The 21,800-nt window shown below is 38.1% G+C and overlaps 1 protein-coding gene across 16 annotated transcripts in view; it reads left to right on the forward strand.

Annotated features, from left to right (window-relative positions):
* Window positions 1-21,800, forward strand: part of FHIT (fragile histidine triad diadenosine triphosphatase) — a 1,470,392-nt gene that overhangs the window by 414,551 nt on the left and 1,034,041 nt on the right. For all 16 annotated transcript variants that reach the window (XM_081246013.1, XM_081246024.1, XM_081246021.1 and 13 more), the window contains one exon: window positions 11,955-12,028. In XM_081246013.1, coding sequence (XP_081102139.1) covers window positions 11,999-12,028 — 30 coding nt within the window. In that variant the 5' untranslated portion in view covers window positions 11,955-11,998. The remainder of the gene's footprint in view (window positions 1-11,954; window positions 12,029-21,800) is intronic.

The following is a 21,800-nucleotide window of genomic DNA, read 5'->3' on the forward strand; positions in this document are numbered from 1 at the left end:
GTGAAAGAATTGTTTAAAAAACATGACCTAACTAGACACTGTCTATAAGAAACTCACTTTGAATATAATAGTAGAGGCAGACTGAAGGTAAAATGATGGAAAGAGACGTACCATACAAGCATTAATTAGAAGAAGGCAGGGCTTCCCTGGTGGCGCAGTGGTTGAGATTCCGCCTGCCGATGCAGGGGATACGGGTTCGTGCCCCGGTCTGGGAAGATCCCACATGCCGCGGAGCGGCTGGGCCCGTGAGCCATGGCCACTGAGCCTGTGCGTCTGGAGCCTGTGCTCTGCAACGGGAGTGGCCACAACAGTGAGAGGCCCGCGTACCGCAAAAAAAAAAAAATAAAAAAGAAGGCAGAAGTAGCTGGTTCTTTGAAAAAGTTAAAAAAATTGACAAACATCTAGGAAGACTGATAAAGAAAAAAAGACTAAAGACACAAATTAACAATATCAGGAATGAAACAGGGGATAGTACTATAGATCCTGCAGATATCAAAAGGATAATAAAGGAATGCTATGAAAAACTTTATACACATAAATTTGACAACTTAGAAAAAAAATTCACTCTCCTTGAAAAACAAACTGCCACAATTCACCAAATTTGAAAGAGATAATTTGAATAGCCCTGTTATAACTATTGAGGAAATTGAACTCATAATTTTAAAATTCCCCAAAAGGAAATTTCCAGGCCCAGATGATTTTACTGGAGAATTCTACCCAGTATTTAATGAGGAATAAGCACCAGTTTTATACAGACTCTTCCAGGAAATAGAAGAGAACACTTCCACTGCCCAATTCATTTTTATGAAACTAATATTACCCAGATACCAAAGCCAGACACAAGCAATACAAAAAAGAAAACTATGGTATACCAATAACTTCATCAATATTGACACAAAAATCCTTAACAAAATATTAGCAAGTAGAATTCAGGGGGAAAAAAAAGAGTTATACCCCGTAACCAAATGGGGTCTATTCCAGGAATACAAGACTGGACCAAAATTAAAAAGTCAGTCAATGTAATGCACCATAATAACAGACTAAAGAGGAAAAAAAAATCACATGATTTTATCAATTGATGCAGAAAAAGTATTTGACAGAATTCAACACTGATTTATGATAAAAACTGTCAGAAAAATAAGAATAAGGGGAACTTCGCCAACTTGATGAAGAGCCTCTTTTTTATTACCCTCATCTGACATTTATACCAAATGATGAAAAACAGTGCTTCCCCCCTAAGTGTGGGAAGTAAGGTAAGGATGTCTAATCTTGCTACTCCTATTCAACATAGTGCAGGAAGCTTTAGTCAATGCAATAAGGCAATAAAAAGAAATAAAAGGCATACAGATAGAAAGGAAGAAAGAAAACTGTCACTATTGCTAATCACATGATTTTCCACTTAGAAAATCCTTAAGTGATCTAAAAAAAAAAAAACCTCTTAAAAGTAAGTGAGTTCCACAAGGTTGTAGGATATAAGACAATTTAAAAAAATCAATTGTATTTCTGCATACTAGCAATGAACATGTAGACACTGTAATTAAAAATGTGATTTACAGTAGCTCAAAATTATGAAATACTTAGGTATAAATCTAATAAATCATTCACAGAACTTGTATGCTCACTGTGACATAATGCCGATGACTGAAATCAAAGAAAATCTAAACAAATGGAGAGACATACCATGTTCATGATTTGGAAGTCTCAGCATAGTAAAGATACCAATTCTCCCCAAACTGATATACACACTTAATGCAGCTCTTACCAAAATCCTAGTATGACTTTTTATATGGACAAGATTATTCTAAAATTTATATGAAGACAAAGGAACTAGAATAGCTAAAATAATACTGAAAAGAAGAATAAAGTGGGAGGAATCAGTCTACCCTATTTTAAGGCTTATTTTACAGTTACTATGTGGCTGTTCATGAAGTGATAGACATGTATGTCAGTGGATCAGAATAGAGAAGCCAAAAAGTAGACTCAATGAATATTCCCAACTGATTTTTGACAAATGTACAAATCCCTCAATGGGGAAAAAAAAAAAAAAAGAGAGAGAGAACCTTTTCAAAAATGATCCTGGAGAAATCAGCAAAAAGTGAACCTAAAATTAAGTCTTATACCTTATGTAAAAGTTACCTCAAAATGTATAATGGACTTAAATGTAAAACATGAAACTATAGAACTTTTAGGAGAAAACATAAGAGAAAGTCTTTGGGATCCAGAGCTAGGCAAAAAGTTCTTAGACTTGACATTGAAACACAATTCATAAAAGGAAAAAAAATCATATATTAGACATCATCAGAATTAAAACTTTTACTCTTTAAAAGACCCTGATAAAAGGATGAAAAGACAGATACAGACTGGGAGAAAATATTTACAAACCATAAATCTGACAAAGGACTAGTATCTAGAATATATATAGACCTCTCAAACAATGGTTAAAAAAAAAAAAACCAAGCAATCCAATTAGAAAACGGACAAAAGTCATGAAGAGATATTTCACCGAAGGTTTTATAGCTGGCAAGTAAGTGCATCAAAATATGTTCAATATTATTAGCTGTCAGGGAAATGTAAATTAAAACCACAGAGATATGTCACCATATACCTATTGGACTGGCTTAAAAAAATATAGTGATAACACCAAATGCTAATGAGGATGCAGAGAAACTGGATTACTCATATATTGCTGGTGGGAATGTGAAATGGTACCGGTACTCTGGAAAATAGTTTGGCAGTTTCTTATAAAACTAAACATTCACTTACTGTACTCCTGGGCATTTATCCTGAGGGAATGAAAATTTATGTTCTCATAAAACCTGTGCATGAATGTTCATAGTAGATTTATTTGTAGTAGCCAAAAACTGGAAGCAACACAGATGACCTGTACTGGGTGAATGGTTAAAGAAACAGTAGTATATCCAAACCACAGAGCACTACTCAGCAATGAGCTATTGATAACGTGGAACTAACTACTTGACTGAACCTTCAGAGATGGAGGCTATGGGAGAAAAAAGGTAATTCCCAAAGATTACATACTGTATGATTCCATTTATACAGCATTCTTTTTTTTCTTCCTTTTTTTTTTTTTGCGGTACACGGGCCTCTCACTGCCGTGGCCTCTCCTGCCGTGGAGCACAGGGTCCGGACGCGCAGGCCCAGTGGCCACGGCCCATGGGCCCAGCTGCTCCGCGGCATGTGGGACCCCCCCCCCCGCAGACTGGGGCACGAACCCGCGCTCCCTGCATCGGCAGGCAGACTCCCAACCACTGCGCCACCAGGGAAGCCCTTCTTCTTTTTTTAAAAAAATTTATTTTTGGCTATGTTGGGTCTTCACTGATGCACGTGGAGTTTCTCTAGTTGTGGCAAGCGGGGGCTCCTCTTCATTGCGGTGTGTGGGCTTCTCATTGTGGTGGCTTCTCTTGTTGCAGAGCATGGGCTCTAGGGCACACGGGTTTCAGTAGTTGTGGCACGTAGGCTCAGTAGTTGTGGCTCACGGGCTCCAGAGTGCAGGCTCAGTAGTTGTGGTGCACGGGCTTCGTTGCTCCATGGCATGTGGAATCTTCCCGGACCGGTCCTCAAACCCATGTCCGCTGCATTGGCAGGCAGATTCTTAATCACTGCACCACCAGGAAAGACCTATATAGCGTTTTTAAAGTGACATAATTATATAAATGAAGAACAGATTTGTGGTTGTCAAGGGTTAAGGCAGTGTGAGGTGGGAGGGCGATGGGTGTGACTGTAGAAGGGTGGTAGGCGGATCTCTATGGTGATGAAAATATTCTGTATCTTGAGTGTATCAAAGTCAGTATTCTGCTTGTGCTATTGTACTGTAGACTTGTAAGATGTTACCATTGGGAGAAATTGGGTAAAGGGTACATGGAATCTCTCTGTATTTTTTTCTAACAACATTATCTCAAAATAAGTTTAATTAAAAAGGAGGGGGGCCTCCCTGGTGGCGCGGTGGTTGAGAGTCCGCCTGCTGATGCAGGGGATACGGGTTCGTGCCCCGGTCCAGGAGGATCCCATGTGCCACGGAGCGGCTGGGCCCGTGAGCCATGGCTGCTGAGCCTGCGCATCCGGAGCCTGTGCTCCGCAACGGGAGAGGCCACAACAGTGAGAGGCCCGCGTACCGCAAAAAAAAAAAAAAAAGGGGGGGGGGACACATGAACAAAAAGAATTGGGAAGATAACTGTAATTGTAGAAGCTGCCTTAAAAGGCCAGAGACTGATTTAGAAGGAAAAAATTGTGAAATCTAAGGAATTAGTGGCATTATAAATCTATGAAAGCGAGAGTAAAGGAATACGAAAAGAATGTTGAGAAAACAGTAAATAATATTAGATCCCCAGAGTCGTTGCCTAACTTGCATAGCCTGGGAGCTGTCCCTCTCACCCTTCCTCCACTCCCCAGAAGGAAGGCTGGAGGGGGGTGAAGCACAGGATCTGTGACTGGGGTCACTGGGCATAGCTGAGGACAGAGCTATGGTGACGAAAACGGGGATTAAGTGAAAGTCTGCATAATGGGGCTTCCACTCTTCCCCACACTTAAATCCCAGAACAATGGCAGCTAGGCACGAGATTGAAAGACACTTTTCTGGGGACTTTGACCAGCCCAAGAAAAGAGACCTAGAAATACCAGCCAGGAAGCCAGTCACTCTAGGCCTGTGTTGTCCACTATGGTAGCCACTAGCAACATGTGGCTACTGAGCATTGAAACATAGCTTGTCTGACTTGAGATGGGCTGTAAATGTAAAACCTATTAAGATTTTTGAATATTGTACTTCATATAAAACATGTAAAATATGTTGTTAATTTTTTATTACTTACATGTTGAAATAATATTTATATATACTAGGTTAAATAAAATACGTTATTAAAATAATGTTTTAGAAGACTAAGAGACTGAATTTCTCCCAGGTTGAAGGCAGAAAAGTAACTTTTATGGAGCTTTGGTGGTTTTATAAGTAAAACGAAAGCAACAGGATATCAACATGAAGGGAGCAATCAGCCAGGAAACAGAACAAAGAAAAGCTTAGCCATATATGTGTATACATATCTATGATATATGTGATGTGTCACTCTCTAGCTAGTTCCTATTGAAGTCAAGGGTTTTTTTTTGTTTGTTTTGTTTTCTTTTTTAAGTATAATTGGCTTACTGCCAGAAATAGGCAGACCTTCTGGATGTCCAAATGGATTGTTCTCTTCTCCTGAACTTATCTTGAACTCTGGGTGAGATTAACACAGATTTTGGGAAACAGCAGAGGTCCTTCATGTATCAGTATGTGTCCAATATGCAATATGTATGATTCGTTGAGTGAGTCATTCTGTCTGGATTGGAATCCCAGATCTGCAGTTTAGTAACTGTGATTTAGGTCTGGTAACTGTCTTTGCCTCTGTTTCCGCATCTGTAAAACAGGAATAAAAATGATAGTATTCTTTAAGTCATTGTGACTGCATGATTTACTGTGTGAAAAAGGCTTAGTCCCTGACACATAGTAAACATTGTGTTAATGTTAGCTATCATTATTATTACTGTGGGCTAGTAGCTCTAGTATTGTCTCTAATCCTTAGGACAGCCTGTAAAGTAAGTAGTGTTATCTGAGAATCCAAGGCTTAGAGAAGAAGCTGCTCTCCTGGGCCACAAGTCACTTCAAAACCTGAGCTTTTCCCACTATCCTATGTTGCCTCATAAATTTTAGTACCTCATTGCTGATAGAAGCCTTTTATATCATCTTAGACAGTGACTGAACTTGTCTGCAGAATGGATCGTTAAAGGCTGGGCTCTGGTGTGGAGAGGTTTGTGTTCGAATCCTGATCCCACCACTCAAAGCAGCTGGGTGGTCTTGGAGAAGCTACTCAACTCCATGAAAGTTCCTCAGGTTGTAATAAGAATTACATTAGATAATGTATGGGAAGCTCCTGGCACACTATGTGCTGTGTGATTATTAATTTTTCATGATTATGATTTTTATTATAAATATGATCTAAGTCTCAGAGCTAGTTAGTCATGGAGGTATTACTGAAACGCTGGTAGGTCTTTTATTCAGTGCTCTCTCTTCTCTACTTTGCTATCTAATTGGTTAGTTTTCATTCATACTTTTAGAATCTACATTTATAAAGTCAGAGCTGTTAGTGAAGATTTTATAAGAACACTTTCCAAGAGTTTTTTTGAACTGCCAAGTCCAGAGATTTAGGATGTAGCTTGGTGCTGAAGTAATTGGCTCTCTTAGTCTTGCATTATAAGAAGTTCCCTTTCAGAGTATAAGGTTGAGAACCATGAAAGGAACTCTCACGTTTTGGTAATTGCTTTAAGGAATAGCTTACCTTTTAAAAACATACATTATTCAGCTACAACTCCTTCCTTCCCTCACCTTGCCGTTTTGACAATCTCCTCATCATCTTCACAATCTTGTTTTCTGAGTTTCCCCTTTTAACTATTTCCTCAAGTACCATCCCATAATAATATTTTCTTTTCAGTTTATCAACTAGTTGGGGAAGTGATGTACTTGTTAGTATTGAAGAGTTTCTGAGGAATATAGAAATGATTCAGTCTTAGGAGAATACAGAAATTATTTATTTATTTATTTGTTTGTTTGTTTGTTTGTTTTTTTTGCGGTACGCGGGCCTCTCACTGTTGTGGCCTCTCCCGTTGCGGAGCACAGGCTCCAGACACCCAGGCTCAGTGGCCATGGCTCACGGGCCCAGCCGCTCCACGGCATGTGGGATCTTCCCAGACTGGGGTACGAACCCGTGTTCCCTGCATTGGCAGGCGGACTCTCAACCACTGCGCCACCAGGGAAGCCCCCAGAAATGATTTAATCTTTGGTGAATACAGAAATGATTTAATTTTCTACCTGTCAAAGAACTGAAGCATCGTGAAACTGGTCTTCGCTAGCTACTTGAAGCAAGCTGTACACTATTTACTGCAGTTATATCACATCAACAGACAGTTTGTGATCAGAGATTAATTCAGAAAGTCTCATTAATATGCTGAGCTAACAACAGGGATGAGATGTTTTAATACCTCCTTGAATACAACATTTGTTGTTTTCTTGTGTGAATGGGATGGATTTAGCTATGAAAAAGACTGAACTCCACAGTGCTCTGATATTGATAAAGTGGGTGTCTTCTAAACTTCTTTTAAATTTATTCCTCCTCTTCCTGGAGTTAACCAGATAGATTATAGTTTAATTTTCCCAATGGGGAGTTTTAAAGCAAAAGGACTAACAGTTTTTTTCCCCAACATAAGTGAGAGAACATCAGGAAATAGAATTGCAAATATATTTCCATTTTGTCATAAAGAACCTTAACATTTTTCCCTGTTACTTAGACATCAGTTTAAACTATGACATTTCTCTTGTTTTGACTAGCACTAGAGTAAGAGAGAGTAATGTTCTATATTACAAGGACCTCATTGCCTGAAATAAATCTCTAAGGATACCTTAAAATTCTCTTACCCCTCTTTTCTTGTGGTCACCATGGCTCTTCTGTTTGGTTATTGAGCTGCTTCACAGTGACAGTCATGCTAAACTTTTCAGCTACTGTTTTGAGCTTTCCCTTTCAAACTGGAGATTAGAGAGAAGTAAGTTTCACTTCCTCCCATCCCCCATAATGGAACCCAAGTTGAGCCAGGAAAGCTTTGTATTCATCATTGATCCATTTATCAATGCAAAGTTATTAAGTGCTTTCCATTCAGCATCTGTGTAAGGTGCTGTGAAAACTGCAAAAGGCACTTTGGACCTCAAGAAACTCCCTTATTTTCCTCTTTTACTTTCCCTTCCTCCCCGTCTTTTACCAACTTCCCAAAGACTTTGAGGCTGTATACTAAATCAAAGGTAGTGTGCAAGTACTAAAACAACCATAAGACAGAAATGTGACCATCTTTACTAGTATATGTTGGTAGGTCCATAGAGTGAGAGAACTAAATTTGGTTGTAGGTTTCCTGACCCCTAAGGCAGAAAGGGAATTACTAGCTTATGTAGCCTTCATTGTCTGACCAGAGAAAGCATTACAGTTTTTCCATGCTGGTAGACTCTCTTTGGGATCAAAACTGAAGATGGAATTTACTGGTTTACAAAGCGAATGTTGACTTTAGTGCAGTTTTCAAAGAGGAATAAGTATCGAGAGGAAAGACTGAGGGCATGGATTCATATCTCTCTTGCTTACTGTTATGTCCCAGGGCTCAGCACAGTGCCTGGTGCATAGTAGGTATTGGATACATAGTTGTTCAATTAAAATGGTCCAGTCAATGGACAATTTGCACCGACTTTCAATAACAATGAAGACACTATATACTCTGCCTTTGAATGTTGTATTCTGTCTCCCCAGAAGGCCATCCTCTAGCCCTCTTTACCTCCTTCTCATCCTTTAGGTCTCATGTTAAATCCAACTTATTTTGTTTTAGTATCTCAAAAGGATCTGCTACTGAATGTCCTTTGCTGCAGTTCCATTTATAAGGAGTTATCACATATTTCATTGTTCATTTGAAAATCCAATGTTTTTTGCAGTGCAGAGCAGCCACATTATTGTAAGTACTTACTCAGACAAATTAAATGATTCTGTGTAGTAGTTCTGAAAAGTCTAGTTTCCATGTGCAGAATCATGTTTATCATCATCCAAATTCAAAGGCACAAAATAGCACATTGATAACTTATTCATAACATTCCCTTTCTACCTTGTTTGTTTTATTGTTAGAAACCAACCCAAATCCCATCTGTAGGATGACACACATAAAAGGATGAAATTTAAATATCAGGGCTGTGATGGGGCGAAGCAATTGAGGCATATCTGGCCTTGAATTGGTGCCCTTTGCCTCCTGGCTGCATTATGTAAAGATAGGAGGATTGCCAGATTTTCCTTTAAGGGTTTGACTAACTGCTTCTTCAAGGCCTTAAGGTCTCTCAAGGAAGTGTACAGATAAGGCATTTTTAAACACAGTATTGGCCCAGGAGGAAGTCTTTTGGGGCTTTTACTTCATGATTACTGAACTTTCCTGCAAGCTTTTTTCCTCCACAGATTCTCCCTCCAGGAAGAGACGGAACATTCTTTACAATTGTAGCCTCCTTAAAGAATGACCTCCTCGCCTCAACAAGCGTCTTTTGGTATTACTGGCAAAAATGAATTGTCTTAAAGCTAACTTTTATTTTAAAACAAAAATTCTCTTTTGGAGGGGGAAGAATCTAATCTCAAGCCCTAGAAAATATAAGTTTAATGGCAAACTTGCTTCAAGGAGAGAAACAGAAAAAGCAAAATTGTTAAGTCAGCTGAAGAACTAATCAAGCGTATTGTTCCCTTGATTCTGTAAAATTACAACGAACCTTTTAGAAAGGTTGAAAAGATGTCCGTGGTGTGCTCTCAGTTTACTTTGTCTGTAAATGCATGTTCCCTCTTCCCCCTGGTTCCAGAGGCACTGGTGTGTGCTGAACGGGTTCTCCTAGATGAGGGCTGAGTGTCTTTCCAGATGACAGATGGTTCCCTCTGCTGGCTGAACTTAAATTCAGTCCTCTGAGCTGAGCCAACCTGGGAGGAATTGCTATCCTTCTCACTGATTATGAAAACAGTTTTGAGATCCATCCTTAAAGAAACCAACCATCTGTGACCAGTTTAAGTGCACACCAGAACTGATGATGAGCTAACTTACTTCCTCCTTTCCTCCCTCCCTCCCTCTCTCCCTCTCTCCCTCCCTTCTTTCCTCCCTCCCTTTTTTCTTACTTCCTTTGAGAAAAATTTAAATATACAGACAAGCACAAAAGGTAGTATAATAAGCATCTGTATTTCTACTATCTAAAAAGGAGCATCTGTTTATGTCTAGTCAGATTTACTTCTGGTTTGTTTCTTTTTAAAGAAATTATTGATGAAACTAAATTCTCTTTTAACTACCATATCCTGTTTTCCTTCCACCCTTCACTCTCTCAGCTGCCTGTACCTCCTGCTGAAAATTCCCTACCATAAATTTAGGATGTAATATTTAACTAGTCTATTGTTTATATTTTTATGTACACGCATATATATACCAACAACCAATATATACTATTTTGTTTAAATATTTTACGTTTAAATCTTTCCTTCTTGTTGCTTTTTTAATGTAACAGTATTTATGAAATTTATCTGTATTGATGCCTATAAAGTCAATTGATTTTAACAGCTGCATAATATTCCATCCTATAAATATAGCACATTTTATTTGCCTATTCCCTTTCCAATGCAACTTTTAGGTCATTTCCAAGTTTTGCTATACAAAAACAAAAAAACACTGCAATAATCTTTTTAGTAGATGTCTCCTTGTGTCCATGTTGCTTGAGCCCAGTATACCCTGCAATGAGAATCAGTAAGCTGTAGGATATATGTAGTATTACTTTTGATAAATATAACAAAATTGCTCACCAGGATGATACCAATTCATGATTCGGCCAGAAGTAAGCTAGAGTATTATGCTATTTTTTTCCACCTCTTGGACAACACTGAATTTTGTCTGTCTTCTCCATGTTTACTATTCTAGTAAAAGAAAAATGGAATTCCATTATTTTAATATGTGTTTTCCTCTAGTGAGTCTGAGCTTTTTTTTACGTTCTTTGTCCATTGAGATTTCTTCTTTGAACCACCATTTTTTCTATATGTTTGTTCATCTTTGTTCTTGATTTTTGGAGTTCCTTATACATCCTGGTTACTTATTCTCTGTTACGTATGTTGCCACTATCTTTGTCTGGTCTGGCATTTGAGAAGATTACTGCTTCTGATGATCAGTAAGTTAAATTGTTATGGTTTCTAATTTAATTCTACGTATTATCAAGGAATTAGGTGTTATCTTCCTCCCCTCAGTCCATTGCCAATCCTTTCGGATCTTCTTTCAAAATATGCAGCAGATGATTACCCACTTCTCCCTGTCCCCTGTGCTTTCTGATGTTTTATCCTCATTTAAAAAAATTACTCTCTCGGGGCTTCCCTGGTGGCGCAGTGGTTAAGGATCTGCCTGCTAATGCTGGGGACATGGGTTCGAGCCCTGGTCTGGGAAGATCCCATATGTTGTGGAACAACTAAGCCCGTGCACCACAGCTACTGAGCCTGTGCTCTACAGCCCGCAAGCCACAACTATGGAGCCCATGCGCCACATCTACTGAAGCCCGGGTGCCCTAGAGCCTATGCTCCACAATAAGAGAAGCCACCATAATGAGAGGCCCGTGCATTGCAACGAAGAGTAGCCCCCGCTGTCCACAGCTAGAGAAAGCCAGCGTGCAGCAATGAAGACCCAACACAGCGAAAAATAAATAAATTTAAAAAAATTACTCTCTCGATAGATATACCCTTGATATATTATTATGCCCATTTGACAGAAGTGAAAAGAGAGGCTCAGTGAAGTTCAGCAGCTGTATAAGACACAGAGATGGTAAATGTATTACTAGAATTCAAACTCAGGTCAGTAGGACCAAAAACCCTTGTTCCTTCCACTGTCAGTTACCCTCAGATTCTCATGGACACCAAGGTTTCAAAGGAAAGGAAGTAGATTGACCCATAAAATACCTTTCAGACAGATGCTTCGGTACAGACCGCCACAAAACCAGAGAAGTACTCTTCCTACTGACTTCTGGGTTGGCCTCATCTTTATGCAAAATGGAAAACTCCTGTGCCAGGACTGGCTGGCTCTGAGGAAGGGCAAATAATAATGCAGCCAGAACAGCCCGGGACTAGAAATGGGAAGATGGAATGTCAAAGCACCATTCTGCTCCTTACTTTATGTGATCTTGTAGGAGTCACTTAAGCCACTCTTGAATCGTGATCTCTCTTGTGCAGAGTAATGACAATACTTAGAATTTGCACATGTGCCTTTATTCTACCCTTTTAACAGTACCAATGCTGTCATGCTCGCTCAGTTATCACGGTGAATGTCTCTAATGAAGTTGTACTATAAGCCGTCTAGATCACTGCAGAAATGATCATCTGAATTTCTCGTTTATGGTGTAGGTATCCCAGGACTGCCTGCTTGCCAAGACCCTCTGTAAAACTCCATGCACCCTGCTGTTGAGCGCTCTGAGGAGGTAAGAGTATTCAGAGAGGTAGAGTTTACTTAATTTAACAATTTTTCAGAGAGTTAAGTATAACTGACCAACTATGGGTATCCTTATAATAGGGGTAAGATTTCTATGTACATGTAAAATAGAACTCTTAAAATGGTAAAATTTGGGGGCTCAATTTTCTTAGAGAACTTACCCTCTCCTGACTTCTATTTGTAGCTGCCACTTAAAACTTGGGGTATAAATATTATGTCAGTTAAATAAAGAAGTGATAACTTCACTTTCTGGAGAAAGCATTACCTTCCCTTTCATGAAATGTAGCTTTACCGTTACCTGATTGACATGCTATTATATTATTCTACCTTCCACCAGACAGTTACACATATTTAATAATTTTTATGTATAAAAAGTAAGGTTAAGCAGTTCCAAAGACAAGTTGTTATGCTTTGCATGGTTTTGAGAATGATCGTGGAGATGAAATGATGTTAGTAGTAGCAGGAGGACACACTGATATGAAACGTATCTCCTGAAATTGCAAGGGATTGTTCTTGGTCAGAGGAAATCCTAGTGGCATTTGCTGCGACAGTGAAGAATAAATCTTATAAAAAGGCCTGAGGATAGGGCAAAATAATTACTCTTCTTTGTATGTCTTTGGATGGTTTCACTGGATAAGTTTAATATACATTAAAAAATAGCAATAAAGGAAGGGAATGTGCTAATGTGGCAGAACTTCCCCAGTTTTGATGATGTCAGTGGACAGTGTTCATTTAATCCCTCCCTAGAACTCATTTGTGTATACCCCTCTCCTTTTCTCTCATCCCTTCTCATCTGTACTCCCCTCATAGTATCTCCCATTCCGAGGTTTCAACAGACAATTTAGCATGTGTAATAAATATAAATATTGAATAGCCCCATGTGTCAGAACACAAAGATTTTGTATACTTTCAGTCAAGACCCAGTCTCCTGTTTCCACTTTACATTGTCTGCTTACTTACTCTTGGCCCTGTTTTCTATTCTCTCTCGTTCCACAGTTGCTTGAAACTCATGGATTTATGCAAAAGACTGCCCCTCACATTTGTAGGACTGTGACACATTGCTATATTTTCTAGAAATACTCACCAAATGCAGATTATGGAGGGATGAGTCAGGCATCTTCACTTCTTAATGTGCCCGATTTCTTTCTGGTGAATCACCTTCCTCTCTAGAGTGTTTTTCTGGAAGATGCAGAAGGTTTAAGGACAGTAAATGAAATGAGCTGAAATGGAACCCTGGTGTTACGTGTTTCTTTACTATGAGCTTTGCATGGAATTGTTCAATCCTTATGTTATGGTTCTGTTTAGTGTTTTTGAGCCCTGAAGCAAGGCTCTTTTTAACATGAAAGCTGTCAGTATGAAATATATATGTCTGAAAGAGGGGCATTTTAATATTAATAATTAGTGGAAGGAGGAATTATAGGCTATAACTTTGAGTTTTAAGAGCTCCACTTACTTCTCTTTGCTTAGAAACACTTCTCTTTTCTCTCCTCATAGTAAAAGGCATGTGCTTGTTGATTCCAAAGCCCCACACTTTGCTGTTTCTTTTCTTTAAAAAGACTGACTGAGGGCTTCCCTGGTGGCGCAGTGGTTGCGGGTCCGCCTGCCGATGCGGGGGGCACGGGTTCATGCCCTGGTCCAGGAGAATCCCACGTGCCACGGAGTGGCTAGGCCCATGAGCCGTGGCCGCTGGGCCTGCGCGTCCGGAGCCTGTGCTCCGCAGCGGGAGAGGCCACAGCAGTGAGAGGCCCGCATACCGCAAAAAAAAAAAAGAAAAAAAAAGACTGACTCAGATTTCTGCTATTTGCTGTGTGATCTCAGTTAACTCACTTAACCTCTCTGAGCTGTGGTGTCCTCCTCCGTAATATGAGGCTAATTATAGGAACTACCTCATAGAATGGTTGTAAAGGATTAAATGACAATTTTTATAAAATGATTAGCAAGATACCTGGTGTACAGAAACTCAAAAAATGGTAAGAACTATTATCAGCAGGAAATGTGCACTTATGAATTCCGTATTGGTGTTTAAGGATATCATTTTCAATATTCTGTTTCTCTTAGGATATTACCTATTGCAGTTTTCAGTGAGGCAAGATATAGAGATATCTGAGACCAAAAAACTAAGGTAAAATAAATAACGTGGCAAAGTACCATGTAGATAATCTTTGGTAGTCATGATCCTGTACAAGCCTCATTGCTGTGAGATTACATGCTGCCAGTGTAAGAGCCAGATCTGATTGATGTTTTATATTTTATCATTTAACTTTATGCTGTACTTTCATTCCAAGTCTTCTCATGTATTTGGCAGGATGATCAAGGAAACTCTGAGTGTGACTTATGTTTCTAGTTAAAACCAAAACCCAATATCACTAGGTGAAGTAATGAATGGAGGTTAAGTATTTTGAGGAGAGAAAGTGCTAAATGCAAAGGAATATTTCCTATATGTTTTTACTTGTTTCCATTTCTCGTATGGCTAAGTGAACTCTACTGAACCTGGCATTTTCACAGATAGCAACTATAAAGTATGGGGGAAATATTACCTGAAAGCCCTAGAGAGTGAAAATAAGCAGGTAGATTCTGAAAGGGAATTGAGATTCAACACTTGGAAGCAGGGGCCAGTGCTGAGTGAGTTCCCCATTTTACAGCTTTTCGACTGAGGACATGTTGAGGTTAATTAATGTCACTTGGGGTGACTAATTCCAGTAGAAAAACCACATTCTTTTTGGTTTGAAGACCCAAAGAACAGGGTTTAGGGCAACGACAGCCACTGGAAAATGAAGCTAGAATTCTGGAAAGGAGAGAGGAAGACAGGGGAGGCTCCCAACTCAATGTATAAATACTACCCAAAGTTTTGACTGACCCCTGAACCACGAACGTGTGGGGCAGCCACCCAAGAGATGGTTTTCAATTCGTGTATAACCGAATTAATTGCCTGCTAAAACAAACCAGTGCTCTTCAAAGAAGTCTAACAGATTTTAGAGTCTTTACTCCATAATATTCACATTCATACATTCCCATGATACAACCCTGAATTACATAGCATATGAAGAACCAAGAAAATGTGACGACCCCTTCTGAAGAGAAAAGGCATTAGTCTGAGACTAATTCCAAGATGACCCAAAGGTGGGAATTAGCCAAGATTTTAAAGCAGCTATTATAACCATACTCAATGAGGACAGAAAGATACACTCATAATGAGTAAAAACATAGTAAATAGAAACTATAGGAAAGAACCAAATGGCAATTCCAGAACTGAAAAATACAATATCTGAAATAAAAATTCACTGACTGAGCTTACATCCATTGGAAGTAACAGAAGAAGGTGTCAGTGAACCTAAAGATAGAGCAGTAGAAATTTTCTTTCTGAAGAACAGAAAGAAAAAGATTTAAAAAACTGAACAGAAAAAAATGAAAAGAGCCTCAGGGGCCTGTGTGACATAAGTAAAAATGTCTAACATACAAGTAATTGGAGTCTCAGAAGGAGAGAAGAAAGAGAATGGGACAGAAAAATATTTGAAGAAATAATGGCCAAAATTTTTTAAATTTGATGAAACACATACATTTACAGATCAAGAAAGTCAGTGGACCTCAAACAGGATAAATTTGAAGAAAACTATGCCTGTGCACATCGTATTCAGACCACTGGACACCAACAATAGGAGAAAATTTTGATAATAGCCAGAGAAAAATGGCAGGTTACCTTCCAGGAAACAGTGCTTTAAATTAGCACTACCTTCTCATCAGAAACTACAGAGTCTAGAAAAACTAAAATGATATTTTTGAACAGAGGAAAAAAAACCCCTGTTAACCCAGAAATCTATATATAGTGAAAATATCCCTTGAGAATGAAGGCTAATTAAAGACATTTTCAGATAAAAGTAAACTAAGAGAATTCATTGCCAGCAGACCTACATCACAAGAAATGCTAAAGGAAGTTATTCAGGCTGAAGTGAGATAACACCAGATGGAATCTTAAATCTTCAGGAAGGAATGAAGAATGTCAGAGATTGTAAATATAAAAGAGTATTTTTTTCATCTCAGTGTCTTTAAAATACACAGAACTTTTTAAAGCCAAACCATAACACTGCCTTGTGGTGCTTATAATGTGCTGTTTGTAGATGTCATACATAAGACAATTATAGCATAAATAATGAGGGGAGTGCATAGTAAATGGACTTATACAGTTGCATGGTTTTCGATTTTATATGAGGTGGTATGAAGTGAACTCTAAGTAGACTGTGAAAGGTCAAGAATGTATATTTTACTGCTTTAGAACTATCACTAAAAATCCAATAGATAAATTAAAGTAGAATCCTAAACACCTTTAAAATGATCCCAAAAGAATGCAGGAAAGAACAGAGAACAAGAAACAGAGGGGGCAAACAGAAACCAAACAATGAAATTGTAGCTCTAAATGCAAACATATCATGCTAATCATATTTAATTATATTAAATGTTAATGGACTAAATACTTTAATTAAAAATCAGAGTTTATCAGGATGGATTAAAAAAACAACTATTTTCTGTTAAAAGATAAACTTTAAATATAAAAATACAGTTAAGTTTAAAGTAAATTGGTGGAAAAAGATACACCATGGAAATAGCATAAGAAGTCCAGAGTGCCTATATTAATATCAGAGAAATTAAACTTTAAGACAAAAGGTATTACCAGAGTTAGTGTTTGATAATAATAAATAGGTTATTACATTAAGATAAGAATTATAAATTAGTGTATATACCTGGTAAAATTCCAATGAGATTACTTTAAGTATTTTTGAGTCTAGAATTTTTTGAGGACTATCTCAATTTTGCATCAAGAGACACAGGTGACTCGTCACTTTAGGCTAACAACCATTTCGTAAAATTGTGGAATCAAAGCTCAACACAAGTGAAAAAAAGCATAGTTGGAGAGTGTGGATATCTGTATGTCAAATATATGTGAGGGTCCCTAGCCTGGAATCACGTGACACAAATCCTAGTTATTACTAGCTTCTTTATTAGCTAGCTAAGAAATAGTACCTCATTTGTGATGGTTTATAACCAATTTAAAATAAGATTAATAAAATATACATAGAAAATCAGAAAAGAAATCCACCAGTCACTGTTGCTGACAGGGTTGCGAATATATACTAAGCACATAAATTCACTCTTGGGTTGTCTGGCAGGCAGAGCAAAGAGGGAAACACAGGAAGTTGCATATTCTTATGATCAGAAATGTTAAAACATGTCAGAAATTTCTCATGTGATCTTGAAGATCCCTTCCTGTATTTGAGATTTCATAAAAATGGGGTAATAACATCTATCTTTCAGAATCTTGGTAGGAATGATTGAGACCACACTGGTACATAAATGTTAGTTTACTGTTGTCTTTATATAACTCCAATAAAGGTTCATGGTAGAAATCTAAGGAGTCTGACTGTAGCTAACTTAGTTAAAACTCCAGAGTCTGAACTTCTATGGGTCATCTAGTTACTATTTATTTAAGTGCCACTATGTTGTCAGTAACCGTGAAGCATTTTTACAGTCTTCTCCATACAAAGTAGATGTTACTGTCTGTGTTTCATAAGTTAGGCAGCTGAGCCCCAGAGAAGTGATGTCACTTGACTAACGCCACGTATAAAGGTTTTAGTCAAAACTTGAACCCCTATCTCTACGTCACCAAAGCCCATGGTTTTTCTACTACATTACACTGCTTCTAAAATATGGAAGAGTTTAACAGTATTGGTATTATTTCCAATAAGTATTCCAGTTTATAAAGCTGTCATTGTGAAGAACCAGCACACACTGGGTTAGAATTTGTGTTATGTGAAATCACAGAGAGAGTCATGACTCAGAAGGCTCCACATACCCCTGAGAGCATCAGAATGTCTATATTTTGTGTTTGTGTTTTGTTTTTTAAAAAATAATTTCTTGGTCAAGACTTGAGGACTTGGAGAGTGACAGAGAGTAAGGTCACCCTGGGACCACTAGTGACAGCTTTGCCAATACGGTTAGAATGTTCTTTAACTGTAAAGCTTACTTAATGAAAAGAGGCCCCCCCCAAAAAACCTTTTTACTAACGTGTAGTGCTCTCTTGTCCGTTTGAAATGAGCAAACTGTCAGCCTGCCGATTACCATGCATACAGTATATGCTCATTAAATCATGCACTGTAAGTTTCTTCAGGTTGTCAAACTGCTTAATTGAAAAAATGTGTAGTGTCTCTCTTACAGGAAAGAGGCAGGAATCAAAGGGCTGGAGAGTTTACTCTTAATATTTCGGAGTTTGCTTTTAAGTGCAGCCAGAAATTGTTCTATTTTACAGTTTTGATTAAAGGACTGTTCCTTCTGAATCTTTTTTGGTTTCGTTTATAATTCAAACACTGTAATGATAATGGAGTTGCTTTTATAATAGAGCTACTAAATCATTCTGCCAGGAGATGAAAAGCAAAGTAAAGGGCTCACCTTTTTGTGCTGTAGCTCTAAGGCCGACTTGGGTGTGTTGAGGTTGAAACAAACTGGGAATAAGAGGTCTGGATGGGTTTTAGTTTTGCTAAATCTCTGCTGCTGTGTTTTCATTTTAGGAGGTTTAGGCCTTAGCATCACCTCAATGGGTGAGTTAATCCCTATGAGAGCTGATACCCTTAGGCTATCATGGCCTATGATAATTAGGCTGTTTGATTTGTTTGCATGGTAGCTCTAAAAAATACCAGTGCCCAAGCTCCACCCCAGATCAAATAAATCAGAATCCTTGGGGGTAACTGTTTTTAAAAGCTCTCCAGGTTATTCTATTATGAGCCAGGGTTGACAGAGCCTGGCCTAAATTGACTCGACTCGTCCAGCATTTCAATTCAACTGATCCAGCAGCTCTTAATCATCAACCACAAGGCATCAACCAACGACTTAGCAACCAATAAACACTTCAGGGTTTCAGAAGGTTAAAAACTCTGATTTCTGAGCTCCACTTAGATCTATAAATGAGATTCTTTGGAGACAGGACCCAGGAGTCTCCATTTTTAACCAGAACTCTAGGTGATTCTTATGCCCTAAGGTATGAGAATTTGCTAGAGAAGCAAGATGATCTTTATAAGTGAAGCTGAGTGGAACTTCAGAGGAAAGTGCATAAATCACAGTAAAATCAGGGCAGGCTTTTTTTTTTTTTTTTTTAATGGATTTTGGTACATTCATTTAGGCTACCTGGGATCATACATGGTTATAATGGCATTAGTTTTTTTGGGGGATAACCCCCCACAGCATCACCACCACTATTATGAGACCCTGGGATGCACACACACTTTGTAGCTTCTTTAACCTTTAGACACCTGGGCCTAATGACTAGGGCCAATGCATTTTTCAAGGGCTTAGAAAAATATTGAGAACTAAAAGGAAAAGAAAATGATTTTGGATTTGAAGTATGTAGAAATTGCAGAGTCAAGACAATTAGATATTTAATAAAATGTCAACAAAATAGAACATTGTGCTATTGCTATTAATTACTAAATTTAGTAATTATAAAGAGTATGTTTAGAGACATTTTATGAGTTTGCTTTTCTCACTTCTTAAGAATGTCTGAATTGCATGATGATTGTTGAGAAATTTTAACCAATTTTAAAATTTAATAAACCAAATTATATGTAACCAAATGATTTCAAATGCAAAAATACAAAAATCTTCTCAAAAATTTTTCATCGAACACTTATTTATTGTAATGTATCATATATAATATTGTATTGAGCCTCCCAAAGAAAAGGTCCCTAGGACCTAGGAAGGTCATGTACCCCAGAGTATATACTTAAAAATTAAAGGATATTTAATTGTCCAGAACTCCACTCTCATTGACAAGGCTATCAAAATATGCCTAAGCAACCTTCTAAAGATATAGTTGAAACTAAATATTGTTGCTCACCTTCCCTCGGGGGAAAAAAAAAAAAGCCAAAAAGGATAAAAGAAAAAAAAATTTTTTTAACTACATACCACACTCCCTTTAAACGTACATCACTTACATAAAAGTTGGGATAGTTAATGAGCATCAGATGAGACTGACAACGCCAATTGCACACTATATCTCTTGCTCAGAAAATTACCCCTAAGAAATTGTGATAATAGTAGTGAAACAACACGTGACTAAAATAGAAGTAGATGCCCTAGAAATTTGGAGTCTCTGAGGTCAGTTGGTAACTAGAAATAAATGTCTTTTTAAAATTCTCCATTCCACTTTCATACCTTGGATTTGATTACATACTAGGTCCCCAGTTTCAGAATTCTTCTGATCCATCGATTATGAGTCCCACTACTAACATCTTACTTAAGGTACATCTTCTCCTTTTCTTAGCCCCTTTTTGTTTCTTTTATAAAAGTTACCACTGCTGTTTTATTTATTTTTTGGTTTACCTTCTTTTTTGACTGTCTCCTCCCCCAAAATATAAACTCCATGAAATCATGAGTTATGCCTGTACTTTACCAAATCAATCATGCAGAAGAAAGGGTGGTGACAATTGATCACTTTGTCCTTGCCAGCAATGATTAGTCAGGAGCGTCATACTACTGGGACAGTGTTACAGATGCTTATGGTCAGGAAATATTTTAAAACACCTTTTATAAACTTGGATTCTGTAATGCCAAGTCAATAAATGAGTGAAGGAAAGGAAGCTATATTTGAGTTTCATCTATATCTCTCTTACCTCCTGCAGTGTCCAAAAGGAAGAAAAAAAGACAAAAAAAGGGAAGGAATCAGCTTTTCTATAAATTCTGTGACTTCTAGATGAATAAACTGGTTAATTGTTCACTTGAAAAATGACTACTTTATACTTTTGGAAAAGGGCCTGAATATTTCTTGGCAATACTTCAACTGATTAATAATTTAGAATGGTGATTGACTGGAGAATGGAAGTGGAGCTAATAGCCTCTCATTTTCCTCTTTATTATTTTAGACAAACTGGTAAGTCGTGGTAGAGGTGTGGGGAGTTTCTGGGCCAACTGACTAGAAGCTTTGGATTAAAAATGGAGAGAGGTATTTGGTCTCTCTAAGGTGTTGACTTCACCCGTAATGGAGCTGGATGACTTTGTGATGTGTTGCTTCTGATACTTAGCTGCTTAGAGTTGCTATTGCACGCCCAAAAAGTCTGTGTGAACTACAGGCAACTCCTACTGTGACTGCTGTGTGCCATATCAGGCTAGACACTGGTTGGGAAGAAACAATGGGTCCAACACAATTCTAACCTTAAGAAGTTCAAAAATCTGGCAAGAGAGACACATATGTCTATAAATCATTATTCTACCAGGTAAAAAGTATTAAGTGTCTTAGGAGAGGGCTATGAACAAATACCATGGGGGCCATTAACTTATGGATTGATGTGAGGGATCTGCCTAATTGGGAATTAGTGATTTGAAACAATGTGAGAAAGTTAAACTATCTAGTAGTAACTGTATATGCTGGTAACAGCAATCAGAATGAGAAAATGCCTAAGAAAGGAATGCTGGCGTGAGAACCTGGTTGGGATTTCCAGGGCTATGTAAAGCTCTGTGCCTGTATTCAGAAAGACAGGATTCGGATAAATTGTATCCTAGAAGGAGTGAAGTGAGCCTTATCCTAGAAAATGCACAAGGGTTTAGCTGGAAATTTCTACGTGTTTTGGGGAGAGGCTGTAGCTTTAAAAGCAGCCAGTGTTATTGTGGATGTTGCCAGGGGTGCTGATGTTCTTCTGTCTCTAAGGGAAGAGTATCTGGGCCCCCCAACTGAATCACACAAATTCTGAAGAGAGTTGAGTTTTTCATCTAAATAAGACAGT

The sequence above is a fragment of the Mesoplodon bidens genome (assembly GCF_964165515.1).
Source record: "Mesoplodon bidens genome assembly, chromosome: 10".
Taxonomy (NCBI): Eukaryota; Metazoa; Chordata; class Mammalia; order Artiodactyla; family Ziphiidae; genus Mesoplodon; species Mesoplodon bidens.